Below are 23,646 nucleotides of genomic sequence, written 5' to 3'. Positions count from 1 at the left end.
GCATACTTGTTTAATGCTGTCTTTTTAATCTAGCATTGGCTTAAATGACTAGCTTTGCCTCTCTTTAAGTCCCGATGTCCTTTTTGCAAAATTGTAATGGATTACCTTTTCCACACATAGGAACCCCATTCTAGACAACAAATATCCAAAGACTGGATGGGAAAATCTACAGATTTTGTGCCAGATTGGATGGCTTATGATTTGTTTTACACGTCTCTCACCTATGGCACTGTAAATTACTTGAGGTGGGGAGTGGGTCTTGTGTTTTTAATGCTCTGCACCAAGCACAGTGGCTGGCACATAGTAGCTGCTTACTAAATGTTTTTTGAAAGAATGCTGTCTGTGACATCAAAGGTCTAAATTTGAGACTCACCGTTACTGTTGTCACCCTTTCTCCTTGGTGCCTCATCTCCTGGATCTTATGAGGAGGAAACCTATGGTAAATAAATGCATTTGATCTAGGCCAGTTGTGGCTTTTACATGCTCTCTTTCTTGAGCTCCCTGAGTCTGAGGGCAGGCTTCGTCTATTCTGTTGTTGTCAAATCCAGGGCAGGACAGTGTAGATTGGGAACTGAGTGCATGCTCAGCACTGTCCTAGCTTGACATAAGGAACATCTTCTCAATTATTTAAGGTCTGAAAATATGTTTTCTATGCTTGGCAGACGGTCACTTTCCCCTTAATAAAGCATGTCTGACAATCACACTTTATTGGTGTGGTAAGGAAAAGAATGTCGTAGACTTAGGAAAACATAATAATTTAAAGAGTGACACATTTCAGCAAAGAAATAAAGCTGTAGACTGCTCTGAAAAGAAGTAAAACCGTAGGAAACCATTACTTCATTGAGACAAACATTCTGTGTCTTTAGAAAGTTCTCACTAAAAAAAAGGCGGGTGAGCTCTAGGGCATAGTGTGTCTGTGTGTCTACATACATGCAGAAGTAGTCTCCCTGAGTTTTTTAGAGATGTTCTCTTTACAAACATTTCCCAGTTAGTACTTTGTAAGTATTTGATACAATTGCTATCTAACATACCAGTTTGCACCAAGGCTTTGGTCCACGCTGCTTCTTGGAAATTTTTCAGTAGCTATTAGGCTGAGATGCAGTCAATAACTGAAGTATAGTCAGGTTTCAGCAAGGTCTGTTTGGTACTGTACCCACTAGACTATATAAACCAAAAGTTTCCATTACAATAAAGAGTCAAATAGTACTCCATAAGATGTGTTGCATGAGCCATAGAGAGATTTCAAGTGTACATTGCAGTGTGAGCATTAACTTCAATGTGTCATTTTATAGTTCTTAACACAGAACTATTTGGTATTCCGTTGTATGTAACTGGCAAATCCCATCACTTCACACTACTATTTGTAGGATTATTTTAACAAAATAGTAGTCCCATTTCCTGTTTGGTATAAAACCAAGACTTTATTTTTAAAAGTGGATGAAGATGTTAATACAAATTTATCTGTGGTTTATTTGCCGAAATTGATACTTTCTCACATATAGCATGTTTTTGTTGTTGTTGTTTTCCAAAAATCCACCTTTTGCTGACACGAGAAAGGATACTGAGTAGCTGTTCACATTTACTAGCCATAGTCTGAGATATTTGCAAGGCAGGATTCTCTGATGCCAAGGGCTGAGGTCTAGTTTACTGATCCCCTTCCATCTCAGCAAAAGTGCATATGAGAGAGAAGACAGGGGAAAGCCAGGATAGAAGGGAAGCTGAAAACCGTGGTGCTTTACTTGTTCATCTCAGGATGTGGAGAAAAATGTGGTAATAATGAAAGTTGCCCTTTGTTTACAATACACAGAGTTTGTGGCAGCAATCTTTTGAGCCCCCAAACGGCACTTAATAAGTAAAAGAAGATACAGGTTTTCTTGATTAGTTAGATATAAATGTTTACTCAAGCTTTCATGAGAGTTTTCTTTATGTTTGCAGCACACTGTCTGCCCAAATGAACGCATGAACAAATGTCTATTTTTTAATGTGAACTCAGTATATACAAAATAAGTTCAGGATCCAAATTCATGTCATTTGTAAATATATTTAATAGAGTCAAGAATTCTTATTGACTGCTTTAATTAAAGATAGATTTTTAAAGACTGGATTTAAGCAATTTTTAAATGGGTAGATTTTGTCGAAGAATTTTACAGTCTGTGAAATACATTAACACTGAAACTAAAAAGAGAGAGAGAGAAAAAATGAAAAAGAAATTGCTCCATGAAAATATTTCCAAGGTTGTTCTTAGCAATGTGTAGGGTTACCGTTTTTTTCCTTTTTACACTGGAGACAGTTGTGCACTGTGGATATTATTGTTGCAACGGAGGAGAGGGAAAAAGATAGGTTTGCAGCAGAGCCTGTGGATGGCACCAAGCCAGTGCCCTGAAAAATGGCAAACATGTCACAGCTAACAGCTGGATGCAGAAATATTTCTCTTTAATTTGGATGGATAAAATTTTTTTCACAGCAGGGCACTCTCAAAAGAGTACAACATCAAAGAGGGCGGGTCTCACCAGTCAGACATCAGCTGGCTCCAGGATGGAGCAAAATGAATGAACTGTCAGGACTTTTCCAGCATATATGCTTTTGCCAAGTGAAAAGTTAAAGGTTCAGTGGCTTGTTCAGATCACAGACAAAATCCTGATAATAGAAGCCTGATTCCCCAAAGTCTTCCTCTGATCAACAGACAGAGGATGTCTGAAGAAGACTCCAGATTGATGGATGGCAGGCTTCGTATCGATGGCTGCCGCCATCCTCGGAGATAAGTAGAATTCACCAAATGCTCAACAGTTCTCAGTAGTGCCTGAGTCTCTGTGTCATAATCCTCAGAGTTACCGACTCTCCTCTGCTAACTTGACACTTAGCAGCAGCTGACCCACAGTGTGACCAAAATATCCATTTCCATTTCTTCCCATGGCCGGCTTTCTGATGAAAGCTTTGCAAACACCACCACAGGTGTTTTACAGTTTATTGACACTTTTCAACTGTTTTTCTGATTACCATATTTCAGTCTTGACTTAAATGTTAGTATTATCTGCAAACTCAACATAAACCTCTAATGATTTTCTAATATTTCTGGAACTTGATGAATGTGAATTGACAAAGTACAGTATATAGCTTTATATCAGCATTACTGAAAATACAGCAACGGTGTATATAACCATTACTCACTTATTTTATGGGGCATTTATTACTTGACCTTTGAAGCCATGTTTTAGAATCTTGGCATTCCAGACATTCCAAAATCTTGCAAACCAAAGTGAGAGGAAAGGATTTCCTTATTAGAAACAACAACGAAATAAGTTAATTCTAATGGGAGGAGGAGGGAGAAATTATTAAAATGAAAAAATGTATAATATTATATATTTGAGAAAAAGCTTAAAAAGCTGAACACATAATATGGGCACACTCGTCGGTGTTTACGTTAATGAAGAAGCTTTATTGTAAAATACGCACATTCATAGTCTTATGCATTGTCTTCTTTTTAAAATGTCCCTCGTCATTATGACACATTGCAATATACAGAATTGGGGATTTGTGTCTTATGACCCTCATTTGGAGAATTTCAGGTAGTTTTAAAGGCAAATCTCTACATATCTCTTTGACAGGGCAAACAGGATGCAATGAAAAAAGCAGTAACAACATGGTGACCTATGATTCACATTTCTTAAACATATAACTGCAACCAAATCATTTCATCTTTCTCAGCCCAAGGCTTATTACATGTAAAACAGAGTAATATTCTCAGATTCCCTTGTAGGTCAGTTGTAAGGATAAATAAGCCTGTAAAAATACTTTATAAACTCAATTGCCACACAAATATGTATGACTTGGTCATTAACTGTGTGTTCTTTCCTTGTGTTAGGGAGGAGTCAGATGCTTTCACTTGTTTTGAAAGTTTTATTTTGTGATCTTTCTTCTCAAGCCTTGATTTAGCTTGATTTGAAAGTTTAAAGCCGGAAAGGTTAATAGGCCACACTGTTGTGGTATTTGCTGTTTTCCTCTTGGGGAGCAGTGCTGGATCTCTGTGGATTTGAGGCTCCAGGCTGAAATCCACAAATGTCCCCTGCTCTGCATTCAGGTACATGTGACTGCACAGAGAGCTCACTTTACCTTGAACATGTGGAATGTTTATGCAGAAATATGGCACTGTAAGTTGGGGGTCCCTCTGGCCAAAAATGTCAGTGACTTCAGAGGTCAAGCAATTCTATATGAGAGGTGATGTTCAGTGAGTGATATTGGGATATGGAGGTTCTGAAGCCACAGCTAATTAAAACATTTGTAATAAATACTTGCTAATTTCAAGTATGCTCCAGAAATGTTCTCAAAGGTATAGTGGGTGGCTATGTCTTTTGCATGACAAGGGACACTGCAATATAAAGACTGATTAGGAAAGTGTAGGGTTGAAGCAATGCTTCCTTACTATTTTCTGGACAATATTTACATTCACATAGGATTTCCTATTTTTATATAGTTTGCTTTATTTTAAAAATAGACTCATCTGGGAGATAAAAATATAAACTATTAATACATCAACTGTTTTACTCCTGTATTCACTTGATGTCCTTCTAAATTTTCTTCTTTCTCCTTTCTATTTCAACAAGAGTTGATTTCCTGTGTGTAAAAACCCTATGTAAGGAACCTATCAGTAATTTTTTTAAATGATTAAAATGCATTTCTGCGCTCAGTGAGTTTGTGCTCTGATAACCTTAGCAATAGTTTATTTGCATGTGCTGCACATATTATATTGTGGCCAATGTCCATGAACAAGTTAGTAGATTATGTCTGGGTTGATGTTTCTCATCTCATAATAGTGTTGGTCTAAGGCTAGCTATATTCTTTGAGTTCTTACTAGATGTCCAGCATTGTTTTAAGTTATTTACATATAATCACCTATTTGGTTTTATATCAGCTCTTTGAGGTAGGGATTATTATTAGCACTATTTTTTTTTTAAGAAAAGGAAGTCTCAGCTTCCTCAAGAGGTTAAATAACTGACCGAAATCATATCACCACAATTGTAACTCACACACATTGAAACTGACACCCACATGCATGCTCTTAACCTCTGTACTCTGTATCCTACAGTCGCCCATAACCACAGTGGTTTATGTTGTGTGTTTTCACTGAGAATACTTAAGAAGGTCTCCTTTAACAACCACCTTTCACCTTTTAAAAATCTTTAATTTAGCAATAAAAGTATTCTGGTTACTAATTTTTTCGTAGTCAAAACAGCCAAGAATCATTATTTTGAGTAAATGATTGTAGAGCTGTCTTACGGACTATAAAATGTTGGGCCTCTACCTCCTGACACACAGAGGAATTGTGTAGTAAAACATATTTATCTATGTTGACAAACAGTATGCTTTCTCAAATTTTGCTTTCTCAGATTTCTAATACACTTGACAGTTGGAACTCCAATTTTGTGGATTTTGCAGAAAGATGGGGCTGTGTAAAGGCACTGTGTAAATAGAGGAGATCTGAGCAACTGCATTTTTTAATCTGTTCTTCACTGGATCCTCCATGAGCTGTGAAAGGACTTTACATAGTGCTGGTTTTGCACTATGTAAACTGGAAATCTCCAGTGACCTTTACTGGGCCCTTACTGTGGTAATTGTTTATTCCATTTTAAATCATCATATGAAATTCACCTTTGTATTTCATAGAATTGAAAGAGATTAGCTTCAAAAAGAATGTAATATTTTTTAACCCTAGTTGTTAGTACTTAGAATGAAGGTTTAATTGCATTTAGTGGTAATTTCTTTTTAAACTTTGAGTAAAACCCAAGATCTTTAAGAAGATAGAGAATTATTGTGAGAATTCAATTCACTTAGGCACACATTGGGTTCTTCCTTTGTGCTGGGTCCTGTGTTAGATGTATGGGCATAAATATGCTTCCTCACCTCAGCTGCTTGGCGAAAACTGAAGGAGGCTGGCACTTCAACAGACAACCAAATGCTGGTGTCTGGAGCCTTGGCACAGGGATATGCCAAGGTTGGGAATATGGGAGAGGGCGTCTGAAATGTCTCCCTACTCTCTGAAAACTGACTAATCCCTTTTACATGAAACCTCGGCTCCTCCTTCCCCTTCCCCATGCTGAAATCCAGGGACAGAGGAACAGATTCATGATTAAGTTGTAATTCAAGTTCCTTTTTTTCTGAGGTCATTGGCTCTCTTCAGGATATTCACAGGACTGAATGGGAGGCCGAGAAGTGGGGAGCGGGTGAGAAGGCCTGGAGATGAGGCCTGGTTCTGTCACGGACTAGTCGTCTCTCTTAGCTTAGACTACTAACTTTTGCAGACGCCATTTCCTTCTGCATAAACTGATGGGGTCGGAACAGATGGTCTCTGAGGTCCCTTCCAAATCTTATTTTCCTGGGCTCTAAATTTAGCCACAGCGCTTGGCATTCTAGCAGAAGACTTGGTGACTGAGCTCTTCATGGAGGCCTTATCTACTGGAGTAAATGTGCTGCCTGTGCTTTTTCACACAGGGTCCCCCAGCTCACCTCGGGCCCCCAGAGGTGTCCTGGGAACTGTCTGAGAGAGTCATGGTGGGGTTAGTTGTGCTGGTGGGGTGCTCCCAACAACCTCTTTTTTTTTTTTTTTTTTTTAACCAGGGCAACTTTAATCTGTTTTTATAGTGAAATTACATTTAAGACTTCCTTGAATTAAAGGGGATTCTTCACTTTAAAAAGATCTTTGAAAGCCTCTCCTGGTGAAAATGAAGGGGAAAAAAACCCCAAAAACTCTGTGCTCCCCTTCACTGGAAAACGACAGGACAGAAAGCTTGGCTCTTGGGTCCAGTGACAGCATCTGGGAAGCACAGGAGTAGTGAATCCTTGCAGGTTTTTAGGCTGTCACTTCAAACAATTTTCTTTGAAAGTGCCCCCAGCTTTCAAATGGGGACTGATTTTCAGTGGTGGTAGTAATTCCTCTATAGCTGGGCTTACAAGTGTAAATGTCTAATGAGGGCAAGCAGGTAAGTAAATTAGTGAAGTAAGTAGCATGTGAGACAGTCAGAATGGTAGGGACTGCAGAACTGGGAAAGCTCAAGCCCGGTCTAAAGGGATTACTGCCAGAGATCAAGGACCCATCTTTTGATTTTCCAGAAGTTAGAAATCTCAATTAGATTAAATTTTAACATTTTTTAAACATTGTGCAGGAAAAACAAGGTTGGTCTATTGCTTGAATTTAGCCTAAGAGCCACTAGTTTGCAAATTTTGCTTTGGAGAAACACTGCTCAGAGCCACCAATACACACAATTCCTATTATTTGGAAGATGGTCTTACGCTTATGTTAAAATGAGCTTAGATCAGTCACTGGCTTACACTGTTTCTATGATTATTATTGTTATCGTAGGCTGGCAGCCCTGGTAAATGACAAAGCAGTGGACAAGCCACTCATAGTCAGTTGTAACACTCAACCCTGGCGCATATTTTAGTCCTGCTGTTCCTGAGCTGTTCTCATTTAAATCTAGATTTTGCGCAAGGAAAATAAGAGCATAGGAGACAGTGGCACTTCTTAATATCCAGGATCACAATACAACTCCTTTCTCGTGGTAGCTTTCAATTAATGCCTTCCGTGTATTGTAATGAGTGAGAAATTGTGTGATCATTATTTCAACCATATGTGTGCTGTTCCAAAAAATAGATTTGAAACCGTTAAAATCCCCTTATAAAGGTAAGAATTAGCTCTCCCCCTTTCTTATATTTCCACTCTTATTGGTAAAAGAGAAAGTACAGACCAAAAGCAATGGTTTGAAAATAGCAGCAACAACAATCACAAAAGAAATCAGAGGCTGGCCGGGTGCGGTGGCTCACGCCTGTAATCCCAGCACTTCGGGAGGCCAAGATGGGTGGATTACGAGGTCGAGAGATCGAGACTGTCCTGGCCAACAAGGTGAAACCCCGTCTCTACTAAAAATACAAAAGATTAGCTGGGCATAGTGGCGCGTGCCTATAATCCCAGCTACTCAGGAGGCTGAGACAGGAGAATTGCCTGAACCCAGGAGGTGGAGGTTGCGGTGAGCCGAGATCACGCCATTGCACTCCAGCCTGGGTAACAAGAGCGAAAACTCCGTCTCAAAAAAAAAAAAAAAAAAAAGAAATCAGAGGCTGATAGTGTAGTAATATGTGTTATAAATATTTTTCCAGGAGGATAACAGATAGTTTTTAACATTAGCTAACATAACTTCTCTGTTTTAACAATCAATGCAAAACTGAACTACAGAAACAAAAACAACCCAAAAGGGCTAGGTTTTCTTTTCATTTATTTTTCTCTCTGATTTTTTTTTTTAAATCAGTTAAGAGGCTCTTGGTGTTCTTTAGGTGAGGAAAAATATCTCATTTGGACTAAAATGGTTGCCAGTGGAGAGAATAACATAAATGCACTTGAAAGTAGGTAGAAGGCAAATTCAACAGGATTTGATGATGGCTAGGCTCTGGGGACTGAGAGAGAAAACAGTATCAAGGTTGAATAAGTTTGTTCAACTCTGGGTATGTAGTTACAGGGTTTAAGTAGGTGCATGGGATTTGTGTCAAAGTTTCATGTGAAATATTATAATATTAGTATTAGCTAAAGCCAGGAAAGCTGAACCTCATGCCATGTGCTACATTGTGTGATATTCGGGAAAAACCTGACAAATTGCCTTCTACTTTTCATCAATGCAAGTAGCAGTTTACACCAGGCAGGCAAAAATTGTAGGTTTCTTCGTAGTCACAATATACTTAAGATTATTGCTGAAACAAGAGTGTGGGAGGAAACACTTTTTATGCTTATTTTCAAGGTGGACTGGTTAGTGGCTGGTGCTCAAATGAGCCAACAGTTAAGACAGGCCCCACTAGTTAGAAATGTTAGAAAATTCTACTTGCTGTTGAAGACAGTGGCTTGATATACAAAGGAAGATTGTTGTGTGCATTTCTCAAGATGCTTAATAATAGGTTTCACCAGCAGTCCCTATGGAAGGTTTAGAGGGTAGGACACTGGGTCATCAACATTTTTTGCTCCATTAAAGATTAACAGTGGCATTAAGGGAACCAAATGGCTTTGGTCAATGTTGCAATTTTTAAGAAACTGGTTAAGATTCAAAATTTCGACTCTGAGACTGTTGTTGACATCCTCAGAGTTGAAATTTTGAATCTTAACCAGTTTCTTAAAAAAAAACAAAAACAAAACAAAACCCCCACAACAACAAAAGCAGAAACAACTGCAGTGTAATCAATCCTAAAAATGTTGTCTATCATTAGATTGCTCATGTAGCAGATGTAGCCACCCCGAGAAATGCTTCCATTCTTTGTCATTATCTAAAACCTAGAAATTAAAGAAGTCATTAGCCTTAAATATATATAATCCAAGAATCTCTTCACTCTTCTCAGGCTAAATTGATTATTAACTGTGATCACTCTGGTGTGTTTACCCAGTCACAACTTCTCAATTGTTTTTATCGGATTAATGTTTGTCTTTCATTGTGGGGTTAGTGGAAAGGTTGGGGGTGGGGAAGAATGAGTTCAGGAAAAGCAAAATAAAATAAAACATAAATAAATAAATAAATAAATAAATAAATAAAACTCAGCTGTTTTTAAATGACCGGTGATAGTAAAAAGAAACAGTTATCCCTAAGCCCATTCTCTCTTCACCTCCCAAGAATAGAAATGCTGAGCTAAAGGAATATGAATGACCACACTAATTTTGGGGCCTAAATGTAACTAGTGAGGCTACATTGTAACCCGCCTAAATGTAACCAGGCTCTTTCAAACACTTATTTTCCATGCTTATTGGAAAGGAAAAGTGGAGGGGCTGATTAGTGAGAGTGAGAGACATGATTTGTCAGGATGCTCCGGGGAAGGAGCTACCAGAAGAAGGGTCCCACTGCTGATTTTACCTGAAGAGGTACAGTGTAAGACAGTCCTTCTGAGAACCCTATCCTGAGAACCAGAAACTCTTAACTGTCCCTGCTTCCTGGATGGCCCCAAGACTGGGAGTGACTTTGTAGAATTGCTGTGGATACATGACCTCCTCGTCTCCCACTCCTCTAGATACTACATCCCCCTGAAGACCCTGGATCTGAAGTTGTTTCTGGAAAGGCAAGCCGTTGCCTCTGCTGTCGGCACTGACTCCTGTCGGCTTGGCTCCCTAGTTGCTTGCACAAGACTTTTTTGCTTATTGCATGGTTCAAAGGGGATTTCATTTTCTCAAATGCTATCTTGAAAGGAAACCTGCTTGAATTAATGTGAGGCACTAATGATTAGAAAAACTCAGTTAAGAAATGTAGGATTCAGAGGAAATAGCTATTTTTTTCTTCCCTTTTTAAGGTTCTCTGTCTTTTTTATTTTTATGACTCCTCTCCTAATAGTTTCAGGTCCTGAAAACTGAAGTCCTACATCTTCTTTGAGGTGAGAGTCCATTTATTTCAGCCAAATCAAAATCTGTTTTGCCAGTTCTTTACGGCTCCATAACTCTCCAACTGCCTTCTGCTAGGTGTCACCCAGCCTGTTGAACAGACAGTTACTGCCTCCCGAATGCCTGTGGACAGTCGTGTGTTTGAGACTGGGGGGCCTCAAATGCAGATGTTACAACCATGTTAGGTGGCCTCTCCTTTCAGCTTGCTTTGTTTATCCAGCAGCTCATTACTTAAGACTGGCCTGTCAAAATCAGTTAAATATTCTTTGGGAAATATGGTCACATCCTTGAGATACCACAAATATGTTTAATACAGAGAAGATTGGCTTGATAAGAAAAACCTGATCGACTTGCATCACCAAAAAATATTTTCCTGTTATTCCGGTTGAGTTTCCACAAGCATCAATAAGCACTAGCAAACCTAAGGGCAATAAATTTCTGCAGCTGACACATAAAGACACCAAGGGAAGCAGGGAAAATGATTGCTGATGATTCGTTCTAACTACTTGACCTTCTGACCTCTTCTCCAGATATATGACCAGGATGGGACACTACAGCACTTTATTGATGGTGGGGAACCTAGTAAGTCGAGCTGGATGAGGTATATCCGATGTGCAAGGCACTGCGGAGAACAGAATCTAACAGTAGTTCAGTACAGGTAAAGTATATCTTGATTTACCACCTACAGAGCTGAAGCCATTTGGCTTGCATATACAAATTCAAGCTTGCCGCTGGTGGGTGAAAAAAAAAATCCTGCAGAACTCTGAAAGGACTGGCAGACATTTTTTTTTTTTTTTTTTTTTTTGGCTAGGTTTCTGAAACCTTAGTTCTTACGATAGTAAGAGCATTCATGACATTCATGAACATTTAGGATTCAAGATGCTAGTAGATGGCTTCCTTCACTCTGTGCATATGGTAAAGTTATTCCCACATCATTAGAACTTCCAGAATGGTCTGAATGAGTCCAGCAAACCCACTGACTTGGGGTGTTTTTCCCAAGCAGATATATACACACAATAAGTAGAAGGTCAGAAATTCAGCCTTGGGTCTCTTGGTTTCCGTCTGCTTCGTGCTGTCTCCCTTGAGGAATAGTTTTACTTGCACAATGGCATGGGAAACCAAGAACTCTCTACTTTCCCCAGGATACCTTTCTAAAACCCTTAGGCTTAGTGGCAGTGACAGAGCCAGGGTAACTCTCCTGCTTCCTCTAATGGTGGCGGTGGGTTTGGCCCTTTGATGATTCAGGATTTGTTTCAGTTGGAGGCAGTTCCAGGGCACGGAGAAGCTCCTGGTTTCCTGAGGTATGGGCAAAACCCAAAGGATAACAAAGGCAGGGTGGAACCATCCCCATTTTCCTGTAGGGAGTCCACATAGGGAGGACCCTGGGCAGCTGAGAAGCAGGGTGGATTCTCTGGATGCTCCACCAGTTCTTCTCAGCGCACCTGCTGGTGAAGCATTTCCACTTAGTGCTAAGGAAGGCTGGAGTGGAGATGAGAGGGCAAAAACAAATCAAATAGGAAAAATCCTACCACTAAGCCTTCTTTTCTCAAAATCCCTCGAAAACGTGTGCCATATAAATATATGACCTCAGTTATAAACAGCCGTGTTCCCTTTAGAATCAGAAGCAACTGTTTAGCTTTATTAGGCACCACAGACACATCAAAGCAGAGGGCTCTGTGCTCAGCAACTTGGAGTCCTGCCTATGGCTATTTATTTTCCTTTCCTTTTTTTTTTTTTTTTTTTTTTTTTTTTTTTAACGAAGCTTACGTTTTTCTTTTTAATTTTCTTCCCCTTGTTGGTTAAAGGCTGCACAAATCTGGCTTGCTCTCTGAAGGTCTTCAATTAAAAACAAAATTGGGGCAGTGTGTGACTCCTGCCTTGGTTTCCAGTGCAGTTTCATTTCATTAAATAATGTTTAAATGAAGTAGCACAAGACAGTATTTCTTTACACTGCTGTATACGAGCTTTACACGCTTTTATTACAGCTGCATTTCTGTTGTGAGGTTTTTAATAAAACTCTGAGCTAGAAAATTAGTGAAGATTGTGCTTGTCCATTTAGCAAGAGGTAGTTTGGTTCTGTAATGAGTACCTAGGGAGCTATTGAGGCAAATTCTGAATTTGGGAAAACAAAAAACCCCTAAGAGGAAGGTGAGCATGGGTAAGTCATTGCCTGTCTGTCAATATTAAGTGAGTTTCTTAAAACTCCCCTTCATGATGGTGCTTACACTCTGAGCTCTCTCTGATGATCTGTTTTCGATTACTTCAGATCTTTACAAAATGAACTACAAAAACACAATTTTAAAAACTGGCATTCATCACCAGTGACCACGTCCAAGAGTAAGAAAATAGAAAAGTTGGACCCTGAAGAGCCAGCCTAATTTTTATTGTACATGAATGTCCTCTTCACAAAAAGTCAGCTGGTTTAAATTCATTCTGTTATGATTTGTAATATCTAAATGGAATTTTCTTCAAAGCGCCCTTGATTGATTGACCCTTAGCTGAACGTTTTGTTTTTATTTTGAGGCTGACAATAATGTTTGTTGGCATGTGTTCCACTTCAACTGCGTTGGGACGCCATGAAGCTATCTTTATGAGTCATCCAACCACAATACTAAATACATGTCAGCAAAGGAAATATTATCTGAAAAGGGAAAAATCCCTTTGATGTGCTTCAACATGCAGAGATTTCTGCGAGTTTTGGAAGCTCTGCCCGCTTGTAAGGAATGGTGTACGCTTACACATTTTTTTCCCCCTTTCGGCCTACTCGGTGCCTCAAAAGACCACCCATTGCTCGAAAACAGTTCTGCTCTTTCAGCAGCAAAGTGTGTCATTTGGTTTTAGCACATTCATTTGCCGGGCGCAGTGTTTATATGAAGGGAAGCCAAACCGAGAGATGAAATGTTGCAAGGGTGAAGTACAAAGTAGACTCAATTTTTCTCAAGTTAGGAGATGCCAGTGATTTATAGCTCAGCTCCAATTTTGATTTTTTTATGTAGCAGTGGAAAGAATTAATAAAATGCACAGCTCTTAGAGATGCAGAGGGAGGAAGGGTAGCAAGAGCTGGACAACTGGCTGGAGTTTTTGTCAGATATTCATAGAATGTTGGAAAAAACATTCTGCTTAGCTAGCAGTGCCCTCATGAGACAGAATGGCAGCAAGTAAGGAAAATAACAAGATAAATGAAATTTTTGCAGCTGCAAGTAAAATATTGAGAATCTGCACTTTTTTATTGATCTTTATGATCCTATTGCCAAGAGCCACTTTGTGGTGACAAAATATGTTGACAAGTGCATATCTCACTGCCATGAAAAATGTGGAGAAGCATTCGCCTTATGTCTGCAGTGTTATACAAGGAACAAATTGCCCTGCTACAGCCAATTCCTTACAGAAAGGAGAAATTTAAGACCCACCAACCCTACACACTTTTATCTTGAACTTGAGGTTCATATTTGTAGCAATTCTTCATTGAGAAAACCAGTCGCAGTCTCCTCATTTTTTTTCATCTGTAGATTTTTTTTACAGTACCAAAGCTATTATAAAAAATGTTTATTTCTTGGTACCTTTACTGTATCATTTCAGAGTGTAATTTTTCAGCCAGAGTAAAGTGCTCCTCTTGTAGTTATTGAATTTCCATCCATTTCACATAAGAGGGTTTTTCTCTTCTCCTGTATCAAACTTTAGAAGAAAAGCAGTGGAGAGGATTTTTATTTCTCTGAGTCCTTATATCACAAAGCTGCTTAATTTTATTACAAATTTGGGAACTCCCAATGCCAAGTTGCAATAATACATTTAACGCTTTTCCTTTGAATAAGATATCAATAGTATTTATATATGAGGCTGGGACACCAGTGTCTTTGCAATTTTCCAGAGAGGGAATTTTCTCATTAGTGTGAGATGGAATTTTTTTTTTTTTTAATGAACTCTTCCTTTCTGATGTCTCCTGGGTTAAATATCTGTCTCTTCAGTCAATTCATTCTAGGGAGGGACACTGTGGAAATAAACTGAATGCTGTTTATCATACTGAGTTACAGGCTCTAATTGGTTGCTGGGGACAATCAGTTGGGTGTAGATTTATTACAAACAGAAACTGTTTAGATGGAGCTGAGCAGAACTTTTTCGGGGCAATAAAAATATGGATGGGGGCACATGAGTCCTATGTATTACTAAGCTGGGTTTTCTTTTGTTTTGAATAGGTCGAATATATTCTACCGAGCCTGTATAGATATCCCCAGGGGCACCGAGCTTCTGGTGTGGTACAATGACAGCTATACGTCTTTCTTTGGGATCCCCTTACAATGCATTGCCCAGGATGAAAACTGTAAGAATTTATTTTAGCTCTGAATTCACATTTCAATATACTATTTCAAAGCTAACTTTTTAAGAGTGTTTTTTGAAACTCATGAAATGTGGTTCACTATGATAAGTAACATAAACATACACAAGTCTTTTCCATCATTTTCTTTTCCCTGCATGCCATCTGTTTTCTCATAGGGCATCTTAACCTGTATGGGCCAGTCCTTCACCTATTACCAACTTCAAAGCCTTTGCCAGAATTTTAAATAATAGTTGAAGCAAGTTAAGTCAGTTGATATTCACTGAGTACCTACTGTGTGTCTGATTCTCTGATTGCTGCCTTAGGGATTACAAGAGCAGTTTAAGATTCAGCTTCTGCTCTGAAAGGATGCAGTCTTGTGGGAACCACACTATATGCAAAAATGAAATAATAAGAAAGCAATGCCATTTAATCAGAGTGTGTAATACCCCTTTAGTCGATTGGGTGTGCTTCCTCCTACATAGTCATTTTCATGAGAAATAATATTTAAAATGGTAGATATGTGACTGAGGAATTCATGTCTTTCTAAATTTTTTGTCTAAAACTGTGTCTGGAAACATGTAGTTTTCTTCTGTCTTTATTGCCATGCCAACCATTATTTTTAAAAGAATTAACATCTAGGCAAATGTGAACTTGCAGCAACTTTCATGTAAACTTTATATTTCTGTTTTATCAGTTCTTTGAAAACTATTTGAAAGTGATTTCCAGTATTTGGAACAGAATTAGGTGATTCTGATGTGCTTCAGTGAGAAACATTAGTTTCAGTGATACTATGTTTTCTTGTCACCAAATTGACTAATTTATGAACTGATAATTTGATGTTATGCTACAAAAAGAAACAAAGATAACAGATATCTTTTCATAATGGATAAGAAATTTCATTTTGAAAAAACTGTTCTTTTTTATTTTCTTCTCCACTTTCTCACACATGCATGTACACATACAAAAACTAGAATTTAAAAATGCTCATATTATCACTGATCAAAAGGCTGATGGTCAGATATTTCTTTCCCATTTTGTCTTTAATTTCTTTGTAAAAAGAAAAATCTTCAACAAGCCTATTAGTATCAACTTTCCTTTTCCATTTTACCCTAACCCCCAAACCAATCTCAAATTTTTTAAAAAAATGAATCTTTGGATATATAGTACATTCCTCTGACTTTGCAAGCTTCCACTGGAAATTTTCTTTTCTGCAGCCATACTCTTGCTTGACTGAGTTCCTGTTTTCATAGGAGAAAATCTCAGTGTTGAACATGAGTATGTGGTGAGAGGCAAATGAGACATAGGAGCCACTGTGCTCTGCCTCAAACAGAATGGCTCCATGCCCCATATTCCCAAAACTAAATCTCTATCTGTGCACAGAAAGGTGTCAGCATCAGCCAGCCTCCTGATCTACTAACATGGACTTGTCTGTATGTTGGAACCTTGTCGTAACCTCACCATCTAGAGTGTTTGATCCAAAAGGATTCTAGAAATATCACAAGGTCCTCTGTTTCTCTTTTTAATACAACCTGCTACAGACTCTGAAGGCGTTGTGGTATGTGTGTTGAGGAATGTCTGAAAGTAAACATATCAAGGCCAAATATTCATTCATTCATTGTTCAGTTGTGTAAGGAACACATACTATGCTTGGTGATGCAAATATGGCAGTGAACAAAATGGACAAGAATTCCTGCCCTCATGGAGCTTACATTCTAGTGGAGAGAGACAAATTATCAACAGAGATATAAGTGAATAAATATTTGGTCAGATGGTGATAAATGTGGGCTAATGAAGCAGAAAAGGGGCAAAGGGGTACCAGGAGTTTGGAGTTACAGTTTCAGAGAGTTAACAGGGTAGAATCCACTGGGAAGGTGGCCTTTGGGCAGAGACTTAAGATGATGAAGGAACAAACCGTATGTTAGTAGGCAGCAAGACCATTCCTATGAGTCAGACAATTACAAGTCCCAAGATGGGAATGTTCCTGGCGTGTTGGAAAAGCATCACAGAGGTCAGCATGGGTGTGGCAGAGTGAGTGAGGTGGAAAGAGGTTAACTTAGATGTGGGTGAGTGCCCAAGCAGGAAAGACCTTGGAGGGCCCTGGAGGCTATTATCAGGACGCTGACTCCGACTTTATGTGAGCTGGGCAAAGGAGGGTGTTGTAGGGTTTTGAGAAAAAGAATGATTTGACTGAAATTTTTTCAGGATTGCTCTGTCTACTGAGTGGAGACTGGACAGTAAGGGTTTGGGAAGAGCAGGGAATCCAGGGGAGAGGACAGTGGTTTGGACTAGCATGGAAGTGGTGGAAGTGGTGAGAAGTAGTTGGATTCTGGATATGTTTTAAAAGTAAATCCAACAGCATTTTCTGACACATTAGATGCACAGTGAGCAAGAGGATTCAGGGATGACTTTGAGGCTTTTGGCCTGAGGAACTGGAAGGATGGCATGACCACTTACTGAGCTCTAAGCCAGAAATGGAAACTGTGGAGTGACCACTTAGGAAATGCATTTCTTATCCTTGACCTGGATCTCTGGAGTGGGAGACTCATATCCACATGGTGCTTCCACCTGACGATGCTGTCACATGAATGGAAGGGATGAGGGATTGGAGTAGAGCATTTTTGGGTCTGTGTGCCATTCATGGCCACCTGACAATGGGTGTCTAAGAGCATACCACCTGACCTTCACATTCAATATGACAGTGCCAAAAATGTACTTTCTGGGAAAAAAAAAACCCAGCAGTTTGCTTTTTTCAGTTCTTCTTTCTGCTAGAGTCTAGCCTGAATGAAGCGTTCTTGAGACTGATGATTAGAGTACTGAATAAACTCTACCAGGATATATGATATATCATTTAGCACCTGAAATCCTTGAAAGAAAATTTGCAAAGCTACAACAGCTCGATGTAGTGTACACTCAATAGGAAAACTAAGTAGTTCTTTTGGGTTCTGTTCAGAGCTGTAAGTAAGGTTGAGGCAAGTTTAAACGGAATTAAGCCACTGACTAAAGTGCTCAACAGTGACAATCCCCTTTCCCCTAAGGGTATTATAGGAATTTTATTTCAGTTCCTGTCTGAGAGTCATATGTCTGTCATGTGATTGGCCACCCAGGAAACCAGCAGAAGGCTTCATCAGATAGTATGGGGAGATATATGACTTTGACTACCTCTGAGATGGATTCTCATTCCATGTGATTCACTGGGAGACCTGGTAATGCCATATAATGAGGATTCCTTCTTCTGTGCTAAGAAAACACTCTGTGATTTAAAAGCACAAAAGTGTGAAAGGGCACGGACAGATAATTTAACAGATAGCCTTCCATAGTCTTGAGTAATTTAAATCATCTCCACCAGATTAGCAATTCTCAGACAATTTTTATCCCACTGAGCCAGCCACAAAATAAATTAGGTATCTAAAAAGAAGCTTCTTGAGATCAAAGACTTTTCCGATAAAATACCTCCACAGAGCCTCTTTATAGTGCTGTGTGCACAGTGAACAACGAGTAAATGTGCACTGGATAAATACCGTGAATTTCTATTGCCATTATTAGAAGGGATTAAATATTTCAGGCAGATTTTTTTGTTGTTGTTAATGAAGTTGATACCGGGACCAAGGCATTCAAGGAAAATATGATTTTACTTTGTGAATAATATTAAGCACTTTCATTTATAAAAATACAACTTTCTTCCCATGGTGCTTTCAACATTGAAAGTACACATTTCCTACTGAGCGTGTGCGGTGGGTTTGGGTTCAGGACATGCCGCCTCTGCTGGCGGCCCCAAAGCAGGGCGGCTGTGGGTACACTCACTGCCGGGACAGCCCATTGAAAGCTGCCTAGACTCAGAGAAGACAGCAGTTCACACAGGCATTTAGGTTCTGGAAGCAATTCCTACGTTATTTTCTTTTTTAAAAAGTCGTATTATAAATGTAATAGAGCTCCAAAGACAGCGCCTCTCCATCCACTGTGGGCCTTTCAAAAGAGCCTGAAGGAACGCCTGTGTCGACAGATCACATCCGCAAGAAGGAATGAGGTTCCCCAAAGCTTCCAGTGGGGGATTAGCTCCTGCAGAGTGTAAAGACCTTAGTGTATTCGTATTCGTTTCAGAGGAAATTAAAAAAAAATCCTGGGAATAAATGTTAAACAAGTCTTCCTGCTGTTTTTTCTGTCTCGGCATATGAAGCTGAGGTGGCAGAATGTGAACCTTGATGGCAACAGGGGAGTTGCTGCACCAAAGTAAACCCTGCCTGGGGGAGCCCTGCCTTTTTCTTTTGATTTTAAAGAGCAGAAAATAAAAAGGGGGGCCTCTGCATGGTGCCTCTCACCCCCACCGTTCCACTAACAATGAGAAACTAGGTCAGGGTCAGGAAGGCCCTACTCAAGCCTTTAACGGTGACCTTTAGAAGATTACAGTATAGTTCAGTCCACAAGAGCATCTATGCAGGGCCCTACAGGAAGCATTGTGATGGGTGCAAAAACTCAGGTCTTGTCTTAGAGGAGCTCAGTCTAGAAGAGAACACGTAAGCACATAACCACAGTATCAAACACCGTGCAGATGCTGCCTGAGATGGCTGCAGCAGAGAGCTTGAGCTCGGGACTGTCAGGCTCTCTAAGTCATTCAGCTGGGAGGAGACAAGGTTCCAAGCCTCTTGTCTACAGTGCAAAGCTGGGGTTGGACTTATAAAACCAGGAGCCAAAAGGCACTATCTTGTCCCTGCATGGGAAATAGAAAAATGCTGCCCTCAAGCCAGTAAGCTAAGGAACTGTTCATCTTGGGGCATTGGTTAAAAACAAAGTCACACTCTAGAAACTAGCTCTAGCTATGGGATGTTATGAGGCTTGATTTTGCACTACTTGTGAGCTATGGAAGCCCTGAGCCAAGAAACTAATATAAAAATTGGTCTAAAGCTGTTGAAACCCGTAGGTTCCTGGAAGAAGAAAGAAGTCACTCCCCAGGGATGCTTCTGAATCTTCCACAAGACTCCAACAAGAAGGCAGCACCTTTTTGGTGTTCATGAGAGAAATGACAAAGGTCTCAGGGAAAGTCACTGTCATGAGAGATTTGACTTTTTGCGTGCTATAGGATATTGTGATGTGCTGCCTCAAGCCCAGTTTTGCTGCTGGATGGAGGTGCTCATTCCCACTGTTTGTGGGAATGTAGGGGGCTGACATCTCAGATGAGTTTGTTTCCAGGAATTACCTTTAACCCTCTTGAACCACCTCACCCTTGGTCATATTTCTTCTTATGGTAGCCCATGAGCAATGACTGGTCAATGAGGGGCGTATAAAGGACTGGTTCCCTTGCCTCAAATCAGGACAACCCTAAAGAACATTCATTCCATCAAGCTCCAGAGCTGTTAAACTCCTCCCTCAGCTCAGTGCTGCCTGCCTCACTTCCCAACAGGTGTTGATCCTGAGAGCAATTCCCAAACCCCAAATCCTCATTTCAGAGTCTGTTTCCTGGGAGACCTGATTTAAGACAGGTACTCCCAGATTTCCATTTTCAATCCAGACCTCTTTACTGAGCCTCAGACTCCTCTCCAGCTGTCTTGGCAACAACATCTTCACTTTCGTGTCTCACACGCATCGCCAACTAAACCTGCATAAAAGTAAACCCACTCTATTCACTCCCACTAATTGCCTCTCCCAACTTTCGGTAGTTTTCACTCCCAATCATCTAATTGCTCTGTCGCGTAACCTTGACATCTCACTCTTGCTCACGACTTCTTTTCAATCAGCCACCAAGTCCTGTTGATTGCATGTTCCTAATGAATTTCTTCATTTCATTTCTGCTGCCACCTGACTAGTGTCAGCATCCACTCTGGCTTGGACTCCTGTAGTAGCCTCCTGCATGACTACAAGCTTTCTCTCTTCAGTTTATGGTGGCCAGAGTGAAGTTTCATCCATTCGCTAATTTCATTGTTTGGGTTTACTCACTTGTTTTGTTAATAGGTAGCTCTGTCCCATAGATTAAAATGCAGAAAGTACTGTGGACATATAAGTCTCCTTCTAAGATGCCATCTGTAGTGTTGGCAGGTTCTCAGGTATTCTTTCAAAGATAATTTTTGCCCATTCCAGCATCTAATCATATTTTCCCTTTTATTCTTTAGCTGTCATTCTCCCACATGTATATGTAGCACACTGTATACATTGTTCTGTATTTTGTTTCTTTATTTATGGATACAGAGTAATGATGCCTTTAAAGCATAAATCTGGCCAGGTGCGGTGGCTCACACCTGAATCACAGCACTTTGGGAGGCTGAGGGAGGCAGATCATGAGATCAGGAGTTCGAGACCAGCCTGGCCAACATAGTGAAACCCCATCTCTTCCAAAAATACATAAATTAGAAGGGCATGGTGGCGCACGCCTGTAGTCCTAGCTACTCAGGAGGCTGAGGCAGGAGAATCGCTTGAACTTGGGAACCAGAGATTACAGTAAGCCAAGATCACCCCACTGCACTCCAGCCTGAGTGACAGAGTGAGACTTCATCTCAAAAAATTAAAAAAGCGTAAATCTGATCATCTGACACCCAAGCTTAAAATCCTTTTTTGGCTTGCCATTGCTCTTTGCCTGTGGGTCATATAGAGTGTCCAGAAACGTTTCTATGGTCCATAAAGTATTTTACAATATTAGATTCCAAACATCTCTAGACTAGCTATGCCCTGTTCAGGACGTTACCGACCCCACCATCCTCTGTTGTGTTAGCCTGCCTCTCATCACCCCCATCACATAGTTCTGTGGCCTGTCTAGCTCCCACAGGAATTGGTGATTGTGTTACCTTCCTCTCCAGCCTCAGCTGCAGCCCGTCTCCCCTTCTCTCTCCGGCCACATTGACTTTTTTTTCCATTCCTTTAGTGCCCTGAGCTCCTTCCTACCTCAGCATGGCACAAAACTCTGGCAAAGCTGCCAATGTTCCATCTTCTTGCATCGCCTTTTCCTCCCTTTGCACTTGTGTGATATCTGTGTACCCCTCAGGACTCAGATTTGCTCGTACCCCAAGTTCAGCCATCCCTGATTTATCATTTCCTGACATCCTTTTCTCTAACAGCACTTACCACACTTGTCATAACTGTATTTTGTTAATTCTAAAATGTATGGGTTTTCTTTTTACATTTTAATCTTTCTGAAACTGGCAGGTGTCTTGCAATTAATGGTGACTTACAATTATAATGGTGAAATTAGTGGAATATTAGATTTGATGAAACTGAGTAAATATGTATCTGTAGAAACATCAGCTTAATATCTGTCTTTCCCAATAGAGTTTATGTGCCAGAGGGCAGGTACTGTGGCTTTCTTGGTCCCCCTGTATCCATGGTGCCTAGCACAGGGTCAGGCATGTAATAGATGCTCAGCAACTATTTGTGGACTGAATGAATGAATGAGGAAGGGGTAAAGTTGAACTTTGTTTTATGGATCCCGAAATTGCCTCTCTCGATATTTTAACTGTTCAGATTTCATGAGTTCATGTTCTTGACTGTAACCTTCAAGCTTAGGGAGTTTGCCCTCTTCCCTTTAATCTTTGCATTTCCAGACCAAAGAAATTGACTAGCTCAATATTGCTTCATGCAGAAACCACTTCATCTTTTTGGTCATTTTAATAAGCCACCTCTGCACCTTTTGCAGTTGTCTATGTTGTCTTTCTTGTGTTGGGCTGAAATTTCCCATCCTTTCTCTGAAAATTTCCTGTGTTTAGTTTACACCTTTGATGGCCATAGTCAGTGAGGCTGATATTTAGGAAGAATCATCTTGTGTGCCTTCTAAAATGTTCTGCTTTAATTTTTTTTTTTTAAGTGATAGGGTCTTGCTTTGTTGCCCAGGCTGGAGTGCAGTGGTGTGATAATATACAGTAGAGCATTGTAAACTATCATTACCCTACTGATCTACCAAACACTGGGTCTGATTTTTCCTACCAAACTGTAAATTTCCACCCATTAATCAATCTCTCTTCATCCCTACTTCCCTGTCACCCACACATTCTTTTGTTTTAATATAAACGTTATGTGACCTTAACAATTTTTTAGAATTATCAATTAGGTTACTTTCTAGGAGTGTAAGTCAGAATTCAGAATCTATCATTTACACTTAAGAGTATTATTTGTATTATTTCCCCTCAAAGGCATTTTATTCCTTTCCTACAGTGAAGTGGCTGGCCAGTGTTTTCCGCTGTTCTGTGTGCTGATGACATCTTCATTCTACAGTTTTCTTACCATGCATTCCTTCCCGTTAGTCTGAAATTGCCTGGCCTGAAAAAGCTTAGTGTTGCCGATAACCTTGTGGGCTTCCCTGTGCTTTGCTTCTTGTGGATTAGCAGTGAAATGGCCAAACAAGATGGTTCTACCCTGATCTCTGACAGTGCTGCTGTTTTTATGTTTTATTTTTTTTAAAAAGCCAAAACATGGCAAAACATTCCTTCTTGTCTTTCAGTGCCTATTTAAAAAGTAACAATGTGTGTGCCTTAAAATATTAAGTATAAAAACTATTCACAAATTCTATACTGATTATATACTTTTGCCCCAGAATTTCAAATATACATAAATAATTGTATATAAAGACATACATACATACATATGTAGGTGTATATAAGTATATGTATAATGTAAGTATATGTAACTTAAGTATATATAACATGATAATACACACAAAACAATGTACTAGCTGTAAAAATATCCTTTGAATTTTGAAATACAGCTATTGAACAGAGATGCTATGAGTGGTCAGAAGAAAACAAATTCTGATTTATAATTCAGAAAGCCGAAACTTGCCACCTAGATGTGTCCTTAACTGAATGTGTGACCCTGGGCAAGTTACTGGACCTTCTTGGGACTCGGCTTTTGTGTTCTGTAACCCGGAGAAGGTAGCATTAGATCAGCAATTCTCAGCCCTGATTTCAGTTTAGAAGCAGTTGCGGAACTTTAAAAAATGCAGATGCCCAGGCCCTATTGAGAG

General features: G+C 39.7%; 1 protein-coding gene across 1 annotated transcript in view; it reads left to right on the top strand.

Moving 5' to 3' along the window:
* The window catches only part of PRDM6 (PR/SET domain 6), a 102,702-nt gene that overhangs the window by 51,703 nt on the left and 27,353 nt on the right, over positions 1 to 23,646 (top strand). Inside the window, exons 4-5 of the mRNA XM_039471452.2 lie at positions 10,924 to 11,051; positions 14,587 to 14,711. Coding sequence (XP_039327386.1) covers positions 10,924 to 11,051; positions 14,587 to 14,711 — 253 coding nt within the window. The remainder of the gene's footprint in view (positions 1 to 10,923; positions 11,052 to 14,586; positions 14,712 to 23,646) is intronic.

This window comes from Saimiri boliviensis, chromosome 1 (genome assembly GCF_048565385.1).
Source record: "Saimiri boliviensis isolate mSaiBol1 chromosome 1, mSaiBol1.pri, whole genome shotgun sequence".
NCBI classification, from domain to species: Eukaryota; Metazoa; Chordata; class Mammalia; order Primates; family Cebidae; genus Saimiri; species Saimiri boliviensis.
This window is presented reverse-complemented; position numbering and strand designations above follow the sequence as displayed.